This window comes from Nerophis lumbriciformis, linkage group LG01 (assembly GCF_033978685.3).
Source record: "Nerophis lumbriciformis linkage group LG01, RoL_Nlum_v2.1, whole genome shotgun sequence".
Classification (NCBI taxonomy): domain Eukaryota; kingdom Metazoa; phylum Chordata; class Actinopteri; order Syngnathiformes; family Syngnathidae; genus Nerophis; species Nerophis lumbriciformis.
In genome coordinates this window covers 61157501-61177359 of record NC_084548.2, presented here as the reverse complement: position 1 = coordinate 61177359, position 19859 = coordinate 61157501, and the positions used below count along the sequence as shown (strand labels likewise).

At 39.9% G+C, this 19859-nt stretch overlaps 1 protein-coding gene across 1 annotated transcript in view; it reads right to left on the bottom strand.

Moving 5' to 3' along the window:
• Positions 1 to 19859, bottom strand: part of LOC133614236 (uncharacterized) — a 69347-nt gene that overhangs the window by 1196 nt on the left and 48292 nt on the right. Inside the window, exons 2-7 of the mRNA XM_061972081.2 lie at positions 17878 to 17940; positions 14021 to 14271; positions 13875 to 13952; positions 5567 to 5675; positions 5442 to 5491; positions 2460 to 2615 (exon numbers count right to left, since the gene is read on the bottom strand). Coding sequence (XP_061828065.2) covers positions 2460 to 2615; positions 5442 to 5491; positions 5567 to 5675; positions 13875 to 13952; positions 14021 to 14271; positions 17878 to 17940 — 707 coding nt within the window. The remainder of the gene's footprint in view (positions 1 to 2459; positions 2616 to 5441; positions 5492 to 5566; positions 5676 to 13874; positions 13953 to 14020; positions 14272 to 17877; positions 17941 to 19859) is intronic.

Below are 19859 nucleotides of genomic sequence, written 5' to 3'. Positions count from 1 at the left end.
GGTATTTTAGGCTTCATAATGCGCCACACATTTTCAATGGGAGACAGGTCAAGACTACAGGCAGGCCAGTCTAGTACCCGCACTCTTTTACTATGAAGCCACGTCGATGTAACACGTGGCTTGGCATTGTCTTGCTGAAATAAGCAGGGGCGTCCATGGTAACGTTGCTTGGATGGCAACACATGTTGCTCCAAAACCTGTATGTACCTTTCAGCATTTATGGCGCCTTCACAGATGTGTAAGTTACCCATGTCTTGGGCACTAATACACCCCCATACCATCACAGATGCTGGCTTTTCAACTGTGGGCCTGTAACAATCCGGAGGGTTCTTTTCCTCTTTGGTCCGGAGGACACAACGTCCACAGTTTCCAAAAACAATTTGAAATGTAGATTCGTCAGACCACAGAACACTTTTCCACTTTGCATCAGTCCGTCTTAGATGAGCTCGGGCCCAGCGAAACCGACGGCGTTTCTGGGTGTTGTTGATAAGTGGCTTTCGCTTTGCATAGTAGTGTTTTAACTTGCACGTACAGATGTAGCGACCAACTGTAGTTACTGACAGTGGTTTTCTGAAGTGTTCCTGAGCCCCTGTGGTGATATCCTTTACACACTGATGTCGCTTTTTGATGCAGTAACGCCTGAGGGATCCAAGGTCACGGGCATTCAATGTTGGTTCTTTCCCATTCTTGCTTGATGTACAGCTTAAGTTGTTCAACAGTCCGGGGGTCTCCGTTGTGGTATTTTAGGCTTCATAATGCGCCACACATTTTCAATGGGAGACAGGTCTGGACTACAGGCAGGCCAGTCTAGTACCTACACTCTTTTACTATGAAGCCACGTTGATGTAACTAACACGTGGCTTTCATTAATTACTAGTTTCTATGTAACTGTTTTTATATTGTGTTACTTTCTTTTTTATTCAAGAAAATGTTTTTAATTTATTTATCTTATTTTATTTTATACATTTTTTTTAAAAGTACCTTATCTTCACCATACCTGGTTGTCCAAATTAGGCATAATAATGTGTTAATTCCACGACTGTATATATCGGTTGATATCGGTATCGGTAATTAAAGAGTTGGACAATATCAGAATATCGGATATCGGCAAAAAGCCATTATCGGACATCCCTAGTTTAAATGTAACTTAGATAATGGGTTTCACTATGTAAAAGCGCTTTGAGTCACTAGAGAAAAGCGCTGTAGAAATATAATTCACCTCACCTATAAACAGATTATAATTTTAAAAGAACTATAAATATATAGGGCAGGGGTCGGCAACCCGCGGCTCTAAAGCCGCATGCGGCTCTTTAGCGCCGCCCTAGTGGCTCTCTGGAGCTTTTTCAAAAATGTATGAAAAATGGAAAAAGATGATTTGTTATTTTTTGTTTTAATATGGTTTGTGTAGGAGGACAAACATGACACAAACCTCCCTAATTGTTACAAATCCCACTGTTTATATTAAACATGCTTCACTGATTCGAGTATTTGGCGAGCGCCGTTTTGTCCTACTAATTTTGGCGGTCCTTGAACTCACCGTAGTTTGTTTACATGTATAACTTTCTCCGACTTTCTAGGACGTGTTTTATGCCACTTCTTTTTCTGTCTCATTTTGTCCACCAAGCTTTTGATGTTGTGCGTGAATGCACAAAGGTGAGTTTTGTTGATGTTATTGACTTGTGTGGAGTGCTAATCAGACATATTTGATCACTGCATGACCGCAAGCTAATCGATGCTAACATGCTATTTGGGCTAGCTATATGTACATATTGCATCATTATGCCTCATTTGTAGCTATATTTGAGCTCATTTGGTTTCCTTTAAGTCCTCTTGATTCAATTTATATCTCATGACACACTATCTGTATGTAATATGGCTTTTATTTTTTTGCGGCTCCAGACAGATTTGTTTTTGTATTTTTGGTCCAATATGGCTCTTTCAACATTTTGGGTTGCCGACCCCTGATATAGGGAGTAAACCCTGAAAAAATAAATAAATAAATGAATTAAAAAAAATAAAAAATAAAATAATAATACAATTCTTTATTTAAAAAGGTAAAAAACAAAACAAATACAGTTTAAAAATAAATAAATAAATGAATGCATTCATGAATAAATAAATACATTGAATAGGCGCTTCATCTTTCCAACTAGATGTAATTTTTTTTTCTATTTTGACAAATGTAGTGCATGAAATTGCATACATTCCCAACGTTAATATTATCCGCTCATGCTACAAATACGAAACCCGAAACCAGTGAAGTTGGCACGTTGTGTAAATGGTAAATAAAAACAGAATACAATGATTTGCAAATCCTTTTCAACTTATATTCAATTGAATAGACTGCAAAGACAATATATTTAATGTTCCAACTGGGAAACTTAATACAAATAAGTCTACTATAAAAATATGTCCACAATAAAAAAATGTCCACAATGAAAGTGTCGCCGTCTTCTCACCAGTTTGACTCCCTTGCTGTCAGTCCGGCGCTGACATTTGCAGTAAGCGCCGACAATGGCGGCCGCCACCAGCAGACCGGTGATCAGGATCCCCACGAATACGGAACGATTTGACGAGGACGAAGACGAGGGCGCCTCCACATTCGCCACACCCAGCTGCAAACACACACACGTGTACATCGCAGATGAAACACGAGAGCTGAGGCGTATTATTTCATGAAAGCAATACATGTCGCATCAATACTCTGGTATGGATCCACAAATACCAGAAATATATTTAATTACTATTAGGGGAGTCCCGATACCCATATCGGAGCCTTGCGTATTAGCCGATACCGATCTTTACTGATACGATATCAACAGGAAACATAGATACTTTTATTATTTAGTAGTGTGGAATCTTAGAAAAGGTTAGATCAAGTCAAATGAGTCAGACAGAGAACAATGGTAGTTCTGAAAAACACTGACCTATTTATTATTAACCGTCTGGAATGGACTTACGCTGTCTTTAAGTTGAAGTAGAGTGGTCATTGTATTTTGTAACACCTACTGGTCACAATAATCCATGACGTTAAGCTCATGATGCACCAAAATGAATGATGCGGACACGTTTGTTACTGGTTACTTTTCTCATGTGTAAGTAATATGCAACTATAACTATTTGATACTTGCTTATATTGACAAATGTCACCTTTTATTGTTCAATGAATATTACTTATGTCTAGCTTGTGTGCTATTGTGTGCTTAGCTGTTGTGCAGCTGCTAGTTCATAGTAGCCTGTACACCAGCACGTTTACTTTTTGTAAATAACTTTAGCAAAATAGAAGAAATTGCGTGTTTATTGGAGGACATTTAGATGTTAACTGTCTGTCTAGCTTTGCAGGACTGCTTGTATTGCACATGATATCGCACACAAGTAAACACGCTGCAGGACTGCTTGTATCGCACATGAGATCACACACAAGTGAACACTCTGCAGGACTGCTTGTATCACACATGATATCAAACACAAGTGAACGTACTGCAGGACTGCTTGTATCACACATGATATTGCACACAAGCAAATACACTGCAGGACTGCTTGTATCACACATGATATCAAACACAAGTGAACGTACTGCAGGACTGCTTGTATTGCACATGATATCACACAGAAGTAAACACGCTGCAAGACTGTTTGTATTGCACATGATATCACAAACAAATAAACACTCTGCAGGACTGCTTGTATCACACATGATATTGCAGACAAGTAAATACACTGCAGGACTGCTTGTATCACACATGATATTGCACACAAGTAAATAAACTGCAGGACTGCTTGTATCACACACAAGTAAATACACTGCAGGACTGCTTGTATCACACATGATATTGCACACAAGTAAATACGCTGTAAGACTGCTTGTATCGCACATGAGATCACACACAAGTGAACACTCTGCAGGACTGCTTGTATCGCACATGATATCACACACAAGTAAACACTCTGCAGGGCTGCTTGTATCGCACATGATATCGCACACAAGTAAACACACTGCAGGACTGCTTGTATCACACATGATATCACACACAAGTGAACACGCTGCAGGACTACTTGTATTGCACATGATATCACACAGAAGTAAACACGCTGCAAGACTGCCTGTATCACACATGATATTGCACACAAGTAAATACGCTGCAAGACCGCTTGTATTGCACATGATATCACACACAAGTAAACACTCTGCAGGACCGCTTGTATCACACATGATATTGCACACAAGTTAATACACTGCAGGACTGCTTGTATCACGTGATATCACACACAAGTGAACGTGGTGCAGGACTGCTTGTATCACACATGATATCACACACAAGTAAATAAACTGCAAGGACTGCTTGTATCGCACATGATATTGCACACTGCAGGACTGCTTGTACCACACATGGTATCACACACAAGTGAACGCGCTGCAGGACTACTTGTATTGCACATGATATCACACAGAAGTAAACACGCTGCAAGACTGCCTGTATCGCACACGATATTGCACACAAGTAAATACGCTGCAAGACCGCTTGTATTGCACATGATATCACACACAAGTAAACACTCTGCAGGACCGCTTGTATCACACATGATATTGCACACAAGTTAATACACTGCAGGACTGCTTGTATCACGTGATATCACACACAAGTGAACGTGGTGCAGGACTGCTTGTATTGCACATGATATCACACAGAAGTAAACACGCTGCAAGACTGCTTGTATCGCACATGATATTGCGCACAAGTAAATACGCTGCAAGACCGCTTGTATCACACATGATATTGCACACAAGCAAATACACTGCAGGACTGCTTGTATCACACATGGTATCACACACAAGTGAACGCGCTGCAGGACTACTTGTATTGCACATGATATCACACAAAAGTAAACACGCTGCAAGACTGCCTGTATCGCACACGATATTGCACACAAGTAAATACGCTGCAAGACCGCTTGTATTGAACATGATATCACACACAAGTAAACACTCTGCAGGACTGCTTGTATCACACATGATATTGCACACAAGTAAATACACTGCAGCACTGCTTGTATCACATGATATCACACACAAGCGAACGCGGTGCAGGACTGCTTGTATTGCACATGATATCACGCACAAGTGAACCCGGTACAGGGCTGCTTGTGTTGCACATGATATCACACAGAAGTAAAAACGCTGCAAGACTGCTTGTATCGCACACGATATTGCTTACAAGTAAATACGCTGCAAGACAGCTTGTATCGCACACGATATTGCTTACAAGTAAATACGCTGCAAGACAGCTTGTATCGCACATGATATCACACACAAGTGAACACGCCGCATGACTGCTTGCATCGCACACAAGTAAACACGTTGCAAGACTGCGTGTTTCGCACATGATATCGCACACCCTACATGCAAACACTTATCGTCACATACTTAATTGCTCTCTCACCTCATTCTTCCATTCCCCCTGGAGGGCTTCAACCAGAGTGTGTGGTCTCGCTGCATGCGAGGGAAACACAAATTAGAAATCCCAATATCGCACCAAAGAACGGTGTGAGTTCCACGGGTACTCACCATCATTCCTGACCATCTGTACGTTGTTTCCCTCCTGGTACACTTTGATGTGACAGCTATCAGTGTGGCACCGCACGTTGCTGGACTCAATGAGCCGCTTGGTGTACTCCTGTGAATAAATAAAACAAATATATAATTAGTCTTCATTAAATTGTCCTGGCATCCAAGAGCTATTAAAGACAGTAAAGGAGCAAGACAGTTTATTCTACCACTACTTTTGTAGTCCAGAATGAGACTAGTTTGTTTCTTCATGTGACCGTTTTTGTCATGTACTATTCAACATTTGGAAAAAAAAAATGCTAAAAATCGGCCTAAATAATAACACACAATAAGGTTAAGTGTGAAAAGTACTTGAAGTGCAGGAATGTAGTTTTTGAGTAGAAATGTCCGATAATGGCTTTTTTGCCGATATTGTCCGACTCTTAATTACCGATTCCGATATCAACCGATACCCATATATACAGTCGTGGAATTAACACATTATTATGCCTAATTTTGTTGTGATGCATTAAACAATGTAACAATGTTTTCCAAAATAAATCTCTGTCATGTCTGTGTAATCATGTTTTGTCTTAGTCATGTTTTGTTTAGTTATTGGACTTTTTAGTTTCTGGCTTTTCACTCCCTTGTCTTGTTTCCATGATTACCCATTAGTTTCACCTGTTCCACGTTTGGACTCATTGTGCACTCTTGTTTGTCACCATAGCAACCCATTAGTTTTCACCTGTCACGTCACGCACCTGCTTCACGTTTTGAGTCACGCACCTGTTTTCGTTAATCATGTCTGTAGTATTTAAGTTCATTGTTTTTCAGTTTGTCTTTCTGGTGACATCCCCGCATTTATGCTTCTGCACACTCTCCACACCCTTATGACCCTTGCTGCTCTTTTTTCATGCCGGTTCCATGCCAAGTAAGTTTTTGTTTATTTAGCCACAGTTAGTGTTTTTTTGCTGTTCATAGTTTCTGCCAATGTGCAAGTTCTGTGTTTATAGTCTAGTTTTGTACCTCCGCCCCTGTGCGCGCCTTTTGTTTGATCCTTTTTCTTTGTAGTTATAGTCTTTAAATAAATCATGTATTCCCCTTCACGCCACGTATGGTCCAAATCTTTTGCACCTCGGGAGAACAAACCACGCCATAGTCCAAGTCGTGACAATCTCAAGTTATGGAAAAAAATGGCACTGCCATATTTATTATTGATGTCACAAAGTGCATTATTTTTTTTAACATGCCTCAAAACAGCAGCTTGAAATTTGGGACATGCTCTCCCTGAGAGAGCATGAGGAGGTTGGGGGAGGTGGGGGCGTGAGTTCAAAACCCGGCCGAGTCATACCAAAGACTATAAAAATGGGACCCATTACCTCCCTGCTTGGCACTCAACATCAAGGGTTGGAATTGGGGGTTAAATCACCAAAAATGATTCCCGGGCGCGGCCACCGCTGCTGCCCACTGCTCCCCTCACCTCCCAGGGGGTGATCAAGGGTGATGGGTCAAATGCAGAGAATAGCCACACCTAGTGTGTGTGACAATCATTGGTACTTTAACTTTTAACTTTATATTGTAGCGTCCCGGAAGAGTTAGTGCTGCAAGGGGTTCTGGGTATTTGTTCTGTTGTGTTTATGTCGTGTTACGGTGCGGATTCTCTCCCAAAATGTGTTTGTCATTCTTGTTTGGTGTGGGTTCAAATGTGTGGCGCATATTTGTAACAGTGTTAAAGTTGTTTATACGGCCACCCTCAGTGTGACCTGTATGGCTGTTGACCAAGTATGCGTTTGCATTCATTTGTGTGTGTGAAAAGCCGTGATTGGGCCAGCGCGCAAAAGAAGCGCCTTTAGGGTTTATTGGTGCTCTGTTCTTCTCCCTACGTCCGTGTGCCACTCCGTACAGCGGCGTTTTACAAAGTCATGAATTGTACTTTTTGAAACCGATACCGATCATTTCCGATATTGCATTTTAAGGCATTTATCGACCGATAATATCGGCAGCCTGATATTATCGGTGTCATGTCTGTTGATTGTGTTTTTGTTTTAGTCATGTTCGGTTTTGTTTTTGGACTCTTTGTGCACTCTTGTTTGTTTTGTCACCATAGCAACCCATTAGTTGTCACCTGTCATGTCACGCACCTGTCTCACGCTTTGCACTCGCACACCTGTCACTAATCATGTCACTGCTATTTAAGCCTGTCTGTTTCTGCTGATCGTCCTGGTGACATCATCCTATCATACCATGCTACTTCTGACACCGCTGCTACCTCGTTTTGTCTTCATGCTTCCATAGTTCCATGCCAAGTAAGTTTTTGTTTATTGTTCATAGTTTCTGCCTTTGTGCAAGTTTTGTTTCATTAGTCAAGTTTGTTCTCCGCCATTGTGCGCGCCTTTTGTTTGCTTCCTTTTTTGTAGTCTGTTAGTGTTAAAATAAAATATGTACTTACATTCACGCCTTGCTCGCGCCAACTTTCCTTTGCATTCCGGGAAAACAAAACAACCCACAGTCCAAGTTTTGACAATCGGACATCTCTATTTTTGAAAATAATAATTAAAAAGGCAACTTCAAAGATGCATTGCCTTTTATAATTTATGTTTCAGTTGACAACATTTACTGTCATTTTAGTCGACTAGAATGTCGAGGAATTGCGTCGACTCAAACTAAACTAGGTCTAAAGCCGAATCAAAAACAAAATGAACACTGCACAGTAGTGAATTTAAAAGTACAAAACTCAAAACCAGTGAAGTTGGCACGTTGTGTAATTCGTAAATAAAAACAGAATACAATGATTTGCAAATCCTTTTCAACTTATATTCAATTGAAATAGACTGCAAAGACAAGATATTTAAGGTTCAAACTGAGAAACGTGACTTGGCATTGCTGAAATAAGCAGGGGCGTCCATGGATGCTCCAAAACCTGTATGTACCTTTCAGCATTAATGGTGCCTTCACAGATGTGTATGTTACCCATGCCTTGGGCACTAATACATCCCCATACCATCACAGATGCTGGCTTTTCAACTTTGCGCCTATAACATTCCGGATGGCTTTTTTCCTCTTTGTTCCGGAGGACACGACGTCCAGTTTCCAAAAACAATTTGAAATGTGGACTCGTCAGACCACAGAACACTTTTCCACTTTGCATCAGTCCATCTTAGATGAGCTCTGCCCAGCGAAGCCGGCGGCGTTTCTGGGTGTTGTTGATAAATGGCTTTCGCTCTACATAGTAGAGTTTTAACTTGCACTTACAGATGTAGCGACAAACTGTAGTTACTGACAGTGGTTTTCTGAAGTGTTCCTGAGCCCATGAGGTGATATCCTTTACACACTGATGTCGCTTGTTGATGCAGTACAGCCTGAGGGATCGAAGGTCCATAATGTCATCGCTTACGTGCAGTGATTTCTTCAGGCGCTCTGAACTTTTTAATGATATTACGAACCGTAGATGGTGAAATCCCTAAATTCCTTGCAATAGCTGGTTGAGAAATGTCGTTCTTAAACTGCTCGACAATTTGCTCACGCATTTGTTGACAAAGTGGTGACCCTCGCCCCATCCTTATTTGTGAATGACTGAGCATTGCATGGAAGCTGCTTTTATACCCGATCATGGCACCCACCTGTTCCCAATTAGCCTGTTCACCTGTGGGATGTTCCAAATAAGTGTTTGATGAGCATTCCTCAACTTTCTCAGTCTTTTTTGCCACTTGTGCCAGCTTTTTTGAAACATGTTGCAGGCACCAAATGCCAAATGAGCTGATATTTGCAAAAAGTAACAATGTTTTCCAGTTCGAACGTTAAATATCTTGTCTTTGCAGTCTATTCAATTGAATATAAGTTGAAAAGGATTTGCAAATCTAATATTGTGTTTTTATTTACCATTTACACAACGTGCCAACTTCACAAGTTTTGGGGTTTGTACATGAGTTAATTTTTTAGTATCGAGAATCTACTCGCTTGGGCTTGTAGGACCGCAGCTCTATGCTCCCCAGGACTCCTCAGCTGCCCAAGAAGGTGCCTGATCTAAAGTCCCTGCACTAAAACAAACAAAAAAAACTTATTCTCTGTGTTTTAATTGAAGACTGGGTTTGGAACCAAAATATTCTGCATTTTGGGCGTCATTTGCTCCCTAATTTACGCCAATAACATTTTGAGAAAAACATGGGTGGGGTTTGGGTCTACAAAACCAAAGTTGGGGAATGTTCTCAGCGCATGAATGGAGGTTGACCTCAGCTGTGTGGAATCCTCGCTCCGCCCTCATGCTGAACTATGACATCACCTCCTTGCGCAACTTGGGATCACTCTTCATTTTCTCTAATGTGATCCAGACGCCGCTCGACGCTCCCGGGAGAGCACGGCCCTGGATCGCAGCTAATTGGGACTCGGCCCTGCAGCTGCACAGTCCAGATTTTCTGAGGCGGGGAGGACCTGAAAAAAGCTCACGAGGGCTCGATTCGTGATCTTCGCGCCCGCCCTTCTGGAAGCCTGGCTCTTCCCTGTTACGTCACGCGCGTGGAGCGTCACGTGTCTGATGGCCTCAGCTGGCCTCTCTCTGGACCGTGAGCTTTAACGAGGTCCAATTGAGCCGTAAACAATCCAGACTTGGACAAGTTGAAGACGCCCCTCCTGGAGTCCAGTTTTGTATTTGTTTCACCAACTAATCGTTCTTGTTCATATATATATATATATATATATATATATATATATATATACAAACCCCGTTTCCAGATGAGTTGGAAAATTGTGTTAGATGTAAATATAAACGGAATACAATGATTTGCAAATCCTTTTCAACCCATATTCAGTTGAATGCACTACAAAGACAAGATATTTGATGTTCAAACTCATACATTTTTTTTTTTTGGCAAATAATAATTAACTTAGAATTTCATGGCTGCAACACGTGCCAAAGTAGTTGGGAAAGGGCATGTTCACCACTGTGTTACATCACCTTTCCTTTTAGCAACACTCAGTAAACATTTGGGAACTGAGGAGACACATTTTTTAAGCTTCTCAGGTGGAATTCTTTCCCATTCTTGCTTGATGTACAGCTTAAGTTGTTCAACAGTCCGGGGGTCTCCGTTGTGGTATTGTACGCTTCATAATGCGCCACACATTTTCAATGGGAGACAGGTCTGGACTACAGGCAGGCCAGTCTAGTACCCGCACTCTTTTACTATGAAGCCACGTTGATGTAACACGTGGCTTGGCATTGTCTTGCTGAAATAAGCAGGGGCGTCCATGGTAACGTTGCTTGGATGGCAACATATGTTGCTCCAAAACCTGTATGTACCTTTCAGCATTAATGGTGCCTTCACAGATGTGTAAGTTACCCATGTCTTGGTCACTAATACACCCCCATACCATCACAGATGTTGGCTTTTCAACTTTGCGCCTATAACAATCCGGATGGTTCTTTTCTTCTTTGGTCCGGAGGACACGACGTCCACAGTTTCCAAAAACAATTTGAAATGTGGACTCGTCAGACCACAGAACACTTTTCCACTTTGTATAAGTTCATCTTAGATGAGCTCAGGCCCAGCGAAGCCGACGGCGTTTCTGGGTGCTGTTGATAAACGCTTTTCGCCTTGCATAGGAGAGTTTTAACTTGCACTTACAGATGTAGCGACCAACTGTAGTTACTGACAGTGGGTTTCTGAAGTGTTCCTGAGCCCATGTGGTGATATCCTTTACACACTGATGTCGCTTGTTGATGCAGTACAGCCTGAGGGATCGAAGGTCACGGGCTTAGCTGCTTACATGCAGTGATTTCTCCAGATTCTCTGAACCCTTTGATGATATTACGGACCGTAGATGGTGAAATCCCTAAATTCCTTGCAATAGCTGGTTGAGAAAGGTTTTTCTTAAACTGTTCAACAATTTGCTCACGCATTTGTTGACAAAGTGGTGACCCTCGTCCCATCCTTGTTTGTGAATGACCGAGCATGGAACCTACTTTTATACCCAATCATGGCACCCACCTGTTCCCAATTTGCCTGTCCACCCGTGGGATGTTCCAAATAAGTGTTTAATGAGCATTCCTCAACTTTATCAGTATTTATTGCCACCTTTCCCAACGTCTTTGTCACGTGTTGCTGGCATCAAATTCTAAAGTTAATGATTTTTTGCAAAAAAAACAAAACGTTTATCAGTTTGAACATCAAATATGTTGTCTTTGTAGCATATTCAACTGAATATGGGTTGAAAATGATTTGAAAATCATTGTATTCCGTTTATATTTACATCTAACACAATTTCCCAACTCATATGGAAACGGGGTTTGTACATACATACAGTACATATATATATATACATACACACACACACACATATATATATATATATATATATATATATATATATATATATATATATATATATATATATATATAGTTGAGTTTACTGTGGTTTATCCATTATACAGTGTAGAACGGTTAAGTCAGGAAAAAAAACAGAGGCTATTTCATCCCTACAAACCTGTTTCGCATATTTCCTTGCTCTTCAGTGGAGTTTTTTTTTACTATCAATAAACTACCCTGAAGAGCAGGGAAACCTGCGAAACAGGCTTCCTCACCGAACGTGTATATATATATATATATAACAATACATTTTTAAAAAGACATTTTAGGCCATCTCCATGTAACCAAAAGGAACCTGTTTTGGAAAAGTTTCATTATAATTTTAATGGCAAATAATAAATAATGGCAAATAATTCAATACAATCGAGTCTGAATCGAATCGTCACCCCAGAAATCGGAGTGGGATTGAGTCGTTAGGTGCTCAAAGATTCACACCCCCTAATATTTAGCAGTAAACTGGCACACTCCACAAGACAGTTGCACTAAAATGTGTTTAACCCTCATTACAAATTGTCCTTATTTGTCAAATATACGATAGACCAGGCAGCAGATGGCGGCAGAATGATGCAGTAGCGACGCACAATACCTTTTTAAGATGCAAAGACTTAAGTCAATTTGGCCATCATCTTTTTAGTTCACTCACAATTAGTTGAACGCACAATGCGCACCCTGAACTCCATTGTAAAAATGCGTGTTTCTACATTTGTTGTAATTGTAATTGTCATTATTTTATTTCATGCTTAAATCTAGCATATTCACATTGGTTAAGTTTGTAGTTTTGTTACCTTGATTACGGCTATGGTGTCATTTTGATGATTGTTTTGTTTATATCATAATTGCAATATTTAATTGAGGACAAATGAACGTGTTGTTGCAGTTGCAGATGTCACCGATGCGGCGGTTTGAGAAAACACTCGGTTGCTTTTCCGAACGCGTACTTAATGAACTGCCAACATGAGAATGCTAAACAAAGACGTGCTAAAAGTTTAGTTCTTTGTGTACTTCACGGTGTTTTGAAACGGCACCAAATTTGTTCCTCGGAATTTAGAACTTGAAATGTTTTGCCAAGAGAATCATTTGTAAAATGTACATTTTCAGGATGGACTTCTTCTATTTTTTGGCCAAAGTGAGACAAAGAAAACAATCTGAAGTAGGGATGTCCGATAATGGCTTTTTGCCGATATCCGATATTCCGATATTGTCCAACTCTTTAATTACCGATACCGATATCAACCGATATATACAGTCGTGGAATTAACACATTATTATGCCTAATTTGGACAACCAGGTATGGTGAAGATAAGGTACTTTTAAAAAATTTGTATAAAATAAAATAAAATAAATAAATAAATAAAAAATTCTTGAATAAAAAAGAAAGTAAAACAATATAAAAACAGTTACATAGAAACTAGTAATTAATGAAAATGTGTAAAATTAACTGTTAAAAGTTAGTACTATTAGTGGACCAGCAGCACGCACAATCATGCGTGCTTACGGACTGTATCCCTTGCAGACTGTATTGATATATATTGATATATAATGTAGGAACCAGAATATTAATAACAGAAAGAAACAACCCTTTTGTGTGAATAAATGTGAATGAGTGTGAATGGGGGAGGGAGGTTTTTTGGGTTGGTGCACCAATTGTAAGTGTATTTTGTGTTTTTTATGTTGATTTAATAAAAAAACAAAACAAAACAAAACAAAAAAAACGATACCAATAATAAAAAACCGATTCCGATAATTTTCGATATTACATTTTAACGCATTTATTGGCCATCTCTAATCTGAAGTTATCTCTAATTTTAAGTTATCATGCCACGATTTTACCAAAATGGATTCTCCTCCAGCTCCTGAGCTAAATAAAGTGAGTTTGCAATAGACTAACAAGAAAAACAAAAATCTATTAAAAGTTTATACATTTTTAAATTGGAGTTGTGAGTCACAGTTGTGTATTGGTATGCACTCACGCAGTCAGTAGTGGTGACCACAGCTTTGACGGCTCGACTCTCCTCGATGTCCTCCTTGCCGACACACTCCACCGAGGGCTGCAGGACAGGAAGTGACATCAGACGTGTATAATGTAAATATTCTGCATGTAAATAATATTCACCACCTTCGGTTTGACGATGTTGGAAGAATCGGACGCCTCTATGACCACGGGGTCGTCGTCAGCGTGTGCACCAGGACCGGCTGTGGTCCCCGAGGGCTCATCTTGCTGCTGGTCTCCCCCGGCTGGGCTGCTCGCTGGAGGACTAGTGTTCCCCATGGGTGCATCAGAGTCTCCATCGGTCACCGGGGAGGCTCCAGAATGTGGAGCATCTGTGATGTCGAGCAGCGAGTCGGCGTCCATGACAGTAGGAGTCGCTAAGAGTTTATGGATTAGGATGATTAAATACGCTTGCATCGTGTTGAAACTTATCCCAAACATCAAATAGATGCCTTTATGTGCCAGTCTTGTCTTTCGTTGAGTCCTACAAAGTGTTTACACTGTAAGTATTGCACTAGTTGCACACCCTCTCATCGTAACGTGCACCTTAGTCGTAGTTTTTAGTTACAAGTTCGGAGGCGTTGAAATCGCCGTGTAAAATCGCTAATGCTAATCAGCAGCACATATATGGCAGATCCAATGTACAAACCCCGTTTCCATATGAGTTGGGAAATTGTGTTAGATGTAAATATAAACGGAATACAATGATTTGCAAATCATTTTCAACCCATATTCAGTTGAATATGCTACAAAGACAACATATTTGATGTTCAAACTGATAAACTTTTTTTTTTTTTTTTTTTTTTTTTTTGCAAATAATCATTAACTTTAGAATTTGATGCCAGCAACACGTGACAAAGAAGTTGGGAAAGGTGGCAATAAATACTGATAAAGTTGAGGAATGCTCATCAAACACTTATTTGGAACATCCCACAGGTGAACAGGCAAATTGGGAACAGGTGGGTGCCATGATTGGGTATAAAAGTAGATTCCATGAAATGCTCAGTCATTCACAAACAAGGATGGGGCGAGGGTCACCACTTTGTCAACAAATGCGTGATCAAATTGTTGAACAGTTTAAGAAAAACCTTTCTCAACCAGCTATTGCAAAGAATTTAGGGATTTCACCATCTACAGGTCCGTAATATCATCAAAGGGTTCAGAGAATCTGGAGAAATCACTGCACGTAAGCAGCTAAGCCCGTGACCTTCGATCCCTCAGGCTGTACTGCATCAACAAGCGACATCAGTGTGTAAAGGATATCACCACATGGGCTCAGGAACACTTCAGAAACCCACTGTCAGTAACTACAGTTGGTCGCTACATCTGTAAGTGCAAATTAAAACTCTCCTATGCAAGGCGAAAACCGTTTATCAACAACACCCAGAAACGCCGTCGGCTTCGCTGGGCTTGAGCTCATCTAAGATGGACTGATACAAAGTGGAAAAGGGTTCTGTGGTCTGACGAGTCCACATTTCAAATTGTTTTTGGAAACTGTGGACGTCGTGTCCTCCGGACCAAAGAGGAAAAGAACCATCCGGATTGTTATAGGCGCAAAGCTGAAAAGCCAGCATGTGTGATGGTATGGGGGTGTATTAGTGCCCAAGACATGGGTAACTTACACATCTGTGAAGGCGCCATTAATGCTGAAAGGTACATACAGGTTTTGGAGCAACATATGTTGCCATCCAAGCAACGTTACCATGGACGCCCCTGCTTATTTCAGCAAGACAATGCCAAGCCACGTGTTACATCAACGTGGCTTCATAGTAAAAGAGTGTGGGTACTAGACTGGCCTGCCTGTAGTCCAGATCTGTCTCCCATTGAAAATGTGTGACGCATTATGAAGCCTAAAATACCACAACGGAGACCCCCGGACTGTTGAACAAATTAAGCTGTACATCAAGCAAGAATGGGAAAGAATTCCACCTGAGAAGCTTAAAAAATGTGTCTCCTCAGTTCCTAAACGTTTACTGAGTGTTGTTAAAAGGAAAGGCCATGTAACACACTTTGGCACGTGTTGCAGCCATGAAATTCTAAGTTAATTATTATTTGCAAAAAATGAATAAAGTTTATGAGTTTGAACATCAAATATCTTGTCTTTGTAGTGCATTCAATTGAATATGGGTTGAAAAGGATTTGCAAATCATTGTATTCCGTTTATATTTACATCTAACACAATTTCCCAACTCATATGGAAACGGGGTTTGTAAGTTAGCATCAAGCTAGTGCATTTTAAAAAGTGGAACCTTACTTTTGAGTGCTTTCTATCAGGCAGTCTGCGATGAATACGCTTGTGTGTAAGAGTTTGAGCCAAAAAGTGATGGTCTGCTAAAAAGTGAGTTTTTAGGTTGTAAATGCAGTGAGTGTTGGATGAGTCATGCTATAGTGCTATACGTACTGTTAACTTAGATTTGGTGTCTGATATAACCCCGACATGACAATATGGTGCCTGCCAAAAAGTCATGTCAAGAGAACTAAATGTGCATGAATATGATTCAAAGTGAGACAGTCTTTTTCAATTGGAAATAATAATCTTAGAAATGAAAAAATATGACCGCTCATAGTAATTTATATTAGACATCATATTTTGTAACTAGTTAACAATATTTATAGCGCTTACAGTGCATTCAGAACCTACAAACTAACCTGCTGTTTACCTTTTCAACCTGCTGTTGTTTACCTTTTTAACCTGCCGTTGTTGACCTTTTTACCTGCTGTTGTTTACCTTTCTAACCTGCCGTTGTTTACCTTTTTAACCTGCTGCTATTTACAGTTTTAACCTGCTGCTGCTTACTTTTTAACCTGCTGCTATTTACAGTTTTAACATGCTGATGTTGACCTTTTTCACCTGCTGTTTTTACCTTTCTAACCCGCTGTTATTTACCTTTCTAACCTGCTGTTGTTTACCATTTTAACCTGCTGTTGTTAACCTTTTTAACATGCTGTTTTTTTACCTTTTCAACCTGCTATTGTTTACCTTTTAACCTGCCGTTGTTACCTTTTTAACCTGTTGATGCTTACCTTTCTAACCTGCTGTCGTTCAACTTTTTAACCTGCTGATGTTTACCTTTCTAATCCGCTGATGTTTACCTTTCTAACCTGCTGTTTTTGACATGTTTAACCTTCTGTTGTTTACCCTTTTAACTTGCTGATGTTTACCTTTCTAACCCGCTGTCGTTTACCTTTATAACCTGCTGCTGTTTACCTTTCTAACCTCCTGTTGTTTACCTTTTTAACCTCCTGTTGTTTACCTTGTTAACCTGCTGTTTACCTTTTTAACATTCTATTGTTTACCTTTTTAACATGCTATTGTTTACCTTTATAACCTGCTGTTGTTTACCTTTCTAGCCTGCAGTTGTTTACATTTTTAACCCGCTGTTATTACCTTTTTAACCTGTTGATGCTTTCCTTTCTAACCTGCTGTCGTTCAACTTTTTTAACCTGCTGTTGTTTTTAACGTTTTAATCTGCTGTTATTTACCTTTTTAACCTGCTGATGTTTACCTTCCTAATGCCCTGATGTTTAGCTTTTTTTAACCTGCTCTTGTTGACCTTTCTAACCTGCTGTTGTTGACCTTTTTAACCTGCTGTTGTTTACATTTTTAACCGGCTGTTGTTTACATTTTTAACCTTCTGTTGTTTACCTTTTTAACTTGCTGATGTTTACCTTTCTAACCTGCTGTCTTTCAACCTTTTATCCAGCTGTTGTTAATCTTTCTAACCTCATGTTGTTTACCTTTTTAACCTGCTGTTGTTTACCTTTTTAACCTGCTGTTTTTTTACCCTTCTAACCTGCTGTTTACCTTTTTAACATTCTATTGTTTACCTTTCTAGCCTGCTGTTGTTTACCTTTTTAACATGCTATTGTTTACCTTTCTAACCTGCTGTTGTTTACCTTTCTAACCTGCTGTTTTTTACCTTCCTACCCAGAATGTTTCCTGTCATGCAAGCAGACAGTAAAGTGTACAGGTGGACACCCACCATCATCAGCTGGATCCACTGCAGGTGCGTCTGTAACGAGATCATCTTGGCCCATCACACCGTCTGCAAAAGGACACAATGACAAGGAACATTAAAGCAGGTGTGTCCAAAGTGCGGCCTGGGGACCATTTGTGGCCTGAAGCAAATTGTTTAACGGTCTGGGGCACATTATAAAAATACTATTTTAAACAACATAAACAAGTGGAATAAAAGAGCAAACAGGTGAAAAGTAATGAAAAACACTAATAACACAAATATGCCATGTCGGCAGTTTTTATTTTATTTCATTTACTTTTAAACTGTCATTATTCTTGTTTATTGCCTCAATTTATGTCTCATGGATCGAAAAACATCTGTCGATGTTGACAAAAGTCCCACAAATGTTTTCTCGTCAACTAATTAAACATTTTGTTTGCCACTTGGAACAACAACATGTAAACAAAACTATTCATTGATCAAAACACACAATCGTTGTAGCGCACACCTACTTCCTGTTCCTGTCTACACTCCTAAGCCTTCTGGGTGATGTAGTATACAAACATTTGCTTGGAAGTTGACATGTGTTTCTATATTTGAACCAATTTTTTTATGCAGGGTAAGACAATTAGGAACATATTTACATTTGCAATGCCGACCTAGCAAACAGGCAGCATTTAGTCTGTGTGCTATAAAACGAGTAAAACATCAATACAGTATTTGTTTTACGATTTTGGATGAAATTCTGTATTTTTTTAGGTAAAGGTTGTAAGAAACACTTCATATACTTACATGTTTCTAAAAGTTTTTAACGATATCCTCCTGTCCACTGATTCTGGTAAATATGTTGTCCTGGTGCTTTTAGATCTGTCTGCTGCGTTCGACACCGTCGACCACGCCACCTTAATCACTCGTCTTGAGAACTGTGTGGGCATTAAGGGCGCCGCCCTCAACTGGTTCCGGTCGCACCTAACCGACAGGAGTTTTTGTGTAAAAGTAGACAGTTTTATGTCGTCCACAGCTCCTTTACCACATGGGGTCCCCCAGGGCTCAATCCTTGCCCCAATTTTATTTGCGCTTTACCTTCTCCCCCTTGGTTCTATTTTTAGGAAGTACAGTATTGCATTTCATTTTTATGCCGATGATTGCCAGATTTATTTTCCCATGGCACAAAATAACACGGTTCAACGTCTTATTGACTGCCTGCACGACATCAAAGTCTGGCTTTCAGCTAACTTCCTGAGCCTAAATGAAGATAAAACAGAAGTTATGTTGTTCGGTCCAAGTCGCTCTCCCTCCCCCAACGTTGACCTCGGCACTCTGACCCCGTATCTCAGCGACTCTGTCACAAACCTGGGGGTAAAGTTTGACTCAGATTTTAAATTCGAAAAACAAATCAGCAGCGTCGTTCAAAAAAGCTTTTATCAATTACGCCAAATAGCGAAAGTGAAACCGCTTCTATCAAGACATGATCTTGAGAAATTAATCCACGCCTTTATCTCGACTCGTCTTGATTATTGTAATGCCCTGTATGTTGGCATTAGCCAGGCCTCCCTCGCCCGCCTGCAGCTCGTGCAGAACTCTGCTGCTCGTCTGCTAACACAGACCCGCAGACGTGAGCACATCACCCCTATTTTAGCGTCCTTGCACTGACTACATTACATATATACTTACATCATGTATATATTACATGTTATTATGAATGTTACTACATTACATATATACTTACATCATGCATATATTACATGTTATTATGAATGTTACTACATTACATATATACTTACATCATGAATATATTACATGTTATTATGAATGTTACTACACTACATATATACTTACATCATGTATATTTTACATGTTATTATGAATGTTACTACATTACTTATATACTTACATCATGTATATATCACATGTTATTATGAATGTTACTACTTTACATATATACTTACATCATGTATATATGACATGTTATTATGAATGTTACTACTTTACATATATACTTATAT